The sequence below is a fragment of the Dreissena polymorpha genome, chromosome 8, assembly GCF_020536995.1.
Source record: "Dreissena polymorpha isolate Duluth1 chromosome 8, UMN_Dpol_1.0, whole genome shotgun sequence".
NCBI classification, from domain to species: Eukaryota; Metazoa; Mollusca; class Bivalvia; order Myida; family Dreissenidae; genus Dreissena; species Dreissena polymorpha.
Window position 1 is genome coordinate 21,113,991 of NC_068362.1, and position 7,500 is coordinate 21,121,490.

The following is a 7,500-nucleotide window of genomic DNA, read 5'->3' on the forward strand; positions in this document are numbered from 1 at the left end:
ATAATAGTCACAAGTTACATTGTTTTGACAATTAAATATGGAGGGGCAATTAGCCCCAAAAGTGCCAGGGTTGCAGGCTGAAATCTGTGAACGTCGATTAAGCTATAAAAGATCAAAGCATTGAACGCTTGAACACGTTATCTTACCATAACATTTGATTGACATCAAATCATGAAATTGTCAAGAAAACTGGTTTTCATTAATCGTGGTTCAAACTAAGGTTGTGTTTCCATAACCCATTGTTTTCATATTATAACACTTCTGAATAATTGATATTCAAGGATTATGATTGGCGCTGTGGTTAGTTCGTCTCCTAGGCTTACTAGTAATACTGAAGATAATGAACAGGAGAGATCACCGTTGATACAGTGGCATGCATACGAGCAGTTTGTGCCAAAGTGCCCATGATCGCAAGCTATGAAATAGTATATTGAGAATTAGTTTTAGCCATTTTTTGTTGATAGCGTTTACCGTGAACTCCAAATAGAAGCTGAACAATATCAATAATTGTACCTGACCTCATAATTATCACAGCTCTAGAGTCACATGAAAGTGTAAGTAAAACATAAAGTTGCAGGCAATACCAAAATTGTATACTCGCTTTATACACTATTATGACCACCGATATCAACCACTGATCTGACTTTTGTCTCACATTTCTGCATAAAACAATTAAATATCCCGGTCATTAAAAAAAAAAACACATTCTAAGAAGTAGATAGATATTGTGCATAAATATAATCATTACATCTTAGTTACAATACAACTTGTTAATAACATAATTATCCGCATGGTGTTACGCACCTACGCTACAGTTGTCATGCGTCCAGCCAGCTGCGCATTGGTTATTGGTACAGCTACCGTCAACATGGTAACATGTTGCATTGTTGTGACAAATACAAATATTGGAGCAGTTAGAACCAAAGGTGCTAGGGTTGCATGCTGCAATCATAAAACGTCGATTCAGCTATTATTAATCAAAGCGCTAAACAATGGAAGACGGCGGCTTGCATACGAGCAGTTTTTGCCAAACTGCCCATGATCGAAAGCTATGAAATAGTATATTGAGAATTAGTTTTAGCCATTTTTTGTTGATAGCGTTTACCGTGAACTTCAAATAGAAGCTGAACAATATCAATAATTGTACCTGACATCATAATTATCACAGCTCTAGAGTCACATGAAAGTGTAAGTAAAACATAAAGTTGCAGGCAATACCAAAATTGTATACTCGCTTTATACACTATTATGACCACCAATATCAACCACTGATCTGACTTTTGTCTCACATTTCTGCATAAAACACCTAAATATCTTGGTCATTTTTAAAAAAACACATTCTAAGAAGTAGATAGATATTGTGCATAAATATAATCATTACATCTTAGTTACAATACAACTTGTTAATAACATAATTATCCGCATGGTGTTACGCACCTACGCTACAGTTGTCATGCGTCCAGCCAGCTGCGCATTGGTTATTGGTACAGCTACCGTCAACATGGTAACATGTTGCATTGTTGTGACAAATACAAATATTGGAGCAGTTAGAACCAAAGGTGCTAGGGTTGCATGCTGCAATCATAAAACGTCGATTCAGCTATTATTAATCAAAGCGCTAAACAATGGAAGACGGCGGCTTGCATACGAGCAGTTTTTGCCAAACTGCCCATGATCGAAAGCTATGAAATAGTATATTGAGAATTAGTTTTAGCCATTTTTTGTTGATAGCGTTTACCGTGAACTTCAAATAGAAGCTGAACAATATCAATAATTGTACCTGACATCATAATTATCACAGCTATATAGTCACATGAAAGTGTAAGTAAAACATAAAGTTGCAGGCAATACCAAAATTGTATACTCGCTTTATAAACTATTATGACCACCAATATCAACCATTGATTTGACTTATATCTCACATTTCTGCATAAAACACCTAAATATCTTGGTCATTTAAAAAAAAACACATTCTAAGAAGTAGATAGATATTGTGCATAAATATAATCATTACATCTTAGTTACAATACAACTTGTTAATAACATAATTATCCGCATGGTGTTACGCACCTACGCTACAGTTGTCATGCGTCCAGCCAGCTGCGCATTGGTTATTGGTACAGCTACCGTCAACATGGTAACATGTTGCATTGTTGTGACAAATACAAATATTGGAGCAGTTAGAACCAAAGGTGCTAGGGTTGCATGCTGCAATCATAAAACGTCGATTCAGCTATTATTAATCAAAGCGCTAAACAATGGAAGACGGCGGCTTGCATACGAGCAGTTTTTGCCAAACTGCCCTTGATCGAAAGCTATGAAATAGTATATTGAGAATTAGTTTTAGCCATTTTTTGTTGATAGCGTTTACCGTGAACTTCAAATAGAAGCTGAACAATATCAATAATTGTACCTGACATCATAATTATCACAGCTATAGAGTCACATGAAAGTGTAAGTAAAACATAAAGTTGCAGGCAATACCAAAATTGTATACTCGCTTTATAAACTATTATGACCACCAATATCAACCATTGATTTGACTTATATCTCACATTTCTGCATAAAACACCTAAATATCTTGGTCATTTTTAAAAAAAACACATTCTAAGAAGTAGATAGATATTGTGCATAAATATAATCATAACATCTTAGTTACAATACAACTTGTTAATAACATGATTATCCGCATGTTGTTACGCACCTACGCTACAGTTGTCATGCGTCCAGCCAGCTGCGCATTGGTTATTGGTACAGCTACCGTCATCATGGTTACATGTTGCATTGTTGTGACAATTACAAATATTGGAGCAGTTATAACCAAAGGTGCTAGGGTTGCATGCTGCAATCATAAAACGTCGATTCAGCTATTATTAATCAAAACGCTAAACAATGGAAGACGGCGGCTTGCCAAAACTTTAGCTCTACATCAAGTAAAGATTTAAGGGATTTTGAAGAAAACAAGTTGTTCATGAATAATGTTTAAAATTTCGGTTATTCATTAATCACGCATTTACAAAATATGTTTTCTTATAGATATAAACAAAATGAAAGTCATGTTTAAAGATTCGTATTTGTGGTTATGTTTTCCCTTTTGCTATTTAAATTGAAGACAATAAAACAGTTCATTTTAATCGTTTGTGTGAAAGTCTAACATACTAATAATGCAAGTTTTAACTCACTAGAACGACATTTGTGGAAAATAAAATATAGCAATCAGATATCAATATTGCATAAATATGAACATAAAATATTGTAAAGTTCAGAAAACAAAAATGTAAACCTATTATGAATCACAAGTTATTTATAAGGGGATCTGCTTGTTGTTACGTACCTACGCTACAGTTGGCATGCGTCCATCCAGCTGCGCATTTGTTATTGGGACAGCCACCGTCATAATGGTTGCAAGTTAGATTGCTTACACAATTGCAGATGTTGGTGCAGTTAGAACCAAAGGTTCCTGGGTTGCAGGCTGTAATAATAAAATGTCGATTCAACTTTAATAATTCAAAGCGTTGAACGCTGGTAGACTGTGCCTTGCTAATACTTTAGTTTTACATCAATTAAGTATGTCAGGAAATTTTCGAGACAACTGTTTTCTATGCATACTTAATCGAATTCAAGTAACTTACACATGACACGTTGATTACATCTTATAAACATCCCATTTATCAAATTGATGTTCCACGGCTCTGATGAGCGTGTTTTTTTTTTAATTTATCATCCTGACTAGTTACATTAAAGATAGTGACAAAAGGGGGATAACTGTGTAATTGCCATATCGAATACTATACATATTCTGATAGCGGTTCTCAATACTTCGACTTTGCCATAGTCTCAAAACTATCATAATATGTTGTTATCACATATGAAAGCAAGTAATAACCTAAAAGATATTAGTTTTCGGTAAACTAATTTGAATCGCATAATTAACAAAAATTCCATAAAGCTCTCATACATTCCAAGGGTCGAATATTCTCAAGTTGGTTTAACCGGTCGCAATATTTCAAATGATACAACAAGTCTTACTTTCATTACATGCGAGTCCTCTCCAACCGTCTTTACATGTAGCAGTCACACAATTGCCCGTGACACTTTCACATGGTCCGGAAAGACAATGGCACTCTTTGGAACAGTTTGCACTGTACTTTCCGGGTGTACAGTCTGGAAAAATACTGACATATTAATGTTGCGTAATGAAATAGCAGGTAGGGCCTGCATAGACTCTAACGATTTTGTTCTGAAATTGCATATACTAGTTGTTTTAAGATTTATTAATGTGTTATTTTAGGCTCTTATTCTTGTTTGTAAATTCGAAAAAAAAATAATAAAAAAATAGTGCAATAGCACCCATTACTCAAACGCTTGTGACACGTCACTAATATTGGTACATGTTTAATATCAGATATATATATATATATATATATATATATATATATATATATATATATATATATATATATATATATATATATATATATATATATATATATATATATATATATATATATATATACATTAAACAATTAAATTAATTATATACCATCAATGAGAAGTTTAATAAAAATAATTAAAGTATGTGTTTTAAAATCAGGGCAGAGTACTAAAACAGTTGTGTCCAGTATTGTCTAAAACAGTAATGTTCAATTTATCTGCGTGTCTTGGTGAAGTTACCCAAGTGTCGCGCTGCCGGTTAAGACATGTTTATCAGGTGATATGTGCTAACGCGATCATAAACATATATAATTATATATATATATATATATATATATATATATATATATATATATATATATATATATATATATATATATATATATATATATATATATATATATATATACATTAGTGTTAATTTAAATGAATGTCGGTTAATAAATTAATTGAATTACAAATATGCATTCAATTGTAAAAACACCATTAAATAAAATTTAGGTAAAGGTCTTACTTACCAATGGTTTCCCCATTCACCCAAAACAGAGATAGGAAGCCAATGTTTGGTGGGAAGGCTATCAATTAAGCAATTGCAATGAAACGATTTATTCATTCGGGTCTACTGGTGGGACAATTATTCAATTATAAATATTTGCTTTTTAGTAAGGTCGAAACCAAGGATTATACAGCTAGGAAAAAATGAACACAAAATAAGAAAGTAAGTTGGTTGTTATGATAGTTCAATTTCAGCCCTCTGGCGGTAATTTTGACTTATGTGCGACAGAAGGTGTAATAAATTCGGTGCGAACCAACGAATATAGATGCACATGTTGGTTAATATGTTTATAAAGTTTAAGTCATGCGGTAAGAATATGTTTTACGTAAAGCGATACAGAAGTAAAAACAATAATATAAAAGCGGACCATAAATCAGCGTGTCGCACAGCAGCAAATCAAACATGCTGGATTATATGTGTTTGAACTATTCACTGTACAAGTTAAAACATAATACATAAAACTTTTTGCTGAAGAAAGAGGTCATAACTCCGGATATGTCCTGTTTGTCACTAGTAATGGCAAACACATCGAATCAAAATTTAAGGTTCCCAAGTTCATATGCTAGTTGATGTGTTTTGTTGATTAGCAACACTTTTTGAAAATACGCTTCCCATCACATCCCCGGAGGAGCACACATACAAATGATATTAAGTACACATTCAACAACCGTGGAGGTAATAATGCTTTAGAACTTGTGAACACAAAACAGAACGCATTCCCATGCTTATACGGTTTGTTTGCTGTAATCAGCATTGTTATTCTATGATGAGCCTATACAGATATGTATAGGTGTTAATACATTAAATGTCCTTTTTTCTGTGTGTGTGTGTAACACACTTATTAATTTGCAATTCTAATGCAAACCATATGAGTTCAATCGTTTTCTTATGATCATAGTATACTTAACACAAACGCCAAGTTTACATTTGTTTACATACACATATACGAGATTATAACACGGCGATAATTGATATAGTATACAGGACAAGCAGGAAATATATAATACACAAACGTGTACAGATTGTAAACGACGAAAAAAGGCTAAATAAGCAGACATATCAATAATATCCATGTAGCCATGTTTTCAACGAGATAAAATAATCGCGATTTAATAAAATATTTATAACACATAATAAGTGTAGGTTATCTTCCTTTTACCACAGTCGGTAATGGACATTTAAATTATTATAAAAGAAGATTTTTTAATTATAAAGCTCTGTGTGGTACTGTTCCGGATTTATATAATTCTTTTGAAAACCAGTATCAGCGATGAAAACATGACTTAACTGCATGCGACGTAACGCAATTCCAACTTAACTTGCGTGAATGTAAAACAAAGTTAAATATTCCTTTTTTTTAAAAGAAAGCCGTCAGCTTCAAAGCACGTTACCTGCTTGTCGGTATATCATTATCTCGCATATGGTCATATAGTCGAATTGTTGCGTGACATCCGAAACTCGCACTGTATCTACTTCGCGTGGAGGAGTCAGTATCGTCATCGCAAAAGACTGATTTTTCGTAGTGAACGCTTCGTTCTTAAGTGTTTGATCCTGTCTTCCCAGTGATAATTTGATGTCGTGAAACTGTTGAAAACCTGCAATATACAAATATACATACGCGTTCTTTGCATATCAAGTTATATTGACTCTTTGATAAGTATAAGTTGTTTGTATAATATTTGTGTTTTTTTTAGAATATTTCATTCTTCATGTAAGACAAAGTTCACATTATAAAATATCGGTGTTCAAGAGTATCCATTAAATAGGGATCAGTACCTGCACCGCTTGAAATAGTAACGTCGGCTTTTACAATCATCAGTTAGGGATGATTAACATGTTATACCAAATATGCAAGCGTATGTATGCTAGATAAAATTCAAATATGGGGGAACAATAAAATTACATGGAGGTAGCAAACTGAAAGGTGATCCAAAAAAATGCATAGTCATTTTATGAACATATAAAAAAGCTTATTAAAACTGTATCAACTGATCAAACCGTACCACAATAAACGTAATATTCTGAAAAAGTTAAAACGATTGATGTCTTCAGAACTAGCTCTCATGTTTGATAACTCTTTTCGCGATACCAAATAAGTGAAATTGGGGTACCTTAAGAGTAACACACTCCTGGAAGATTCAGTGCAGTTGGATTTAACCAGTTAAAATGCAAGCCTTCTCTATAAGGAGCATACTAAATAAAATCTGATTCCTACAGGTATTAGCTCTGCAATTACTGCGGGAAGAACATAAGTGTGATTTGCATTTTTTTCTTTTATTCTAAAGAGGCGCCCCGGAAGCTGATGGAGGAGTGTGGCTGTACGGACGATTTGTTTACGCTGGTATTGAAATTGCAATCAAAACTGACGAATGTTTCTAGTATGAGTATCCCTATTTCAAACCGCTGCTGGTTCCTGATAATTGTTAGTGAAACAACGTGTTTATATTTTAATATGTATGTCGTTTTATAATTATATCATTTATAGTTTAAAAGGACAAAACCCCGAGCAC

The 7,500-nt window shown here is 33.3% G+C and overlaps 1 protein-coding gene across 1 annotated transcript in view; it reads right to left on the minus strand.

Moving 5' to 3' along the window:
- The window catches only part of LOC127841581 (platelet endothelial aggregation receptor 1-like), a 17,813-nt gene that overhangs the window by 8,489 nt on the left and 1,824 nt on the right, over positions 1-7,500 (minus strand). The window contains exons 3-9 of the mRNA XM_052370505.1: positions 6,382-6,585; positions 4,030-4,164; positions 3,335-3,472; positions 2,705-2,842; positions 2,071-2,208; positions 1,438-1,575; positions 805-942 (exon numbers count right to left, since the gene is read on the minus strand). Of these exons, the coding sequence (XP_052226465.1) occupies positions 805-942; positions 1,438-1,575; positions 2,071-2,208; positions 2,705-2,842; positions 3,335-3,472; positions 4,030-4,164; positions 6,382-6,585 (1,029 nt within the window). The remainder of the gene's footprint in view (positions 1-804; positions 943-1,437; positions 1,576-2,070; positions 2,209-2,704; positions 2,843-3,334; positions 3,473-4,029; positions 4,165-6,381; positions 6,586-7,500) is intronic.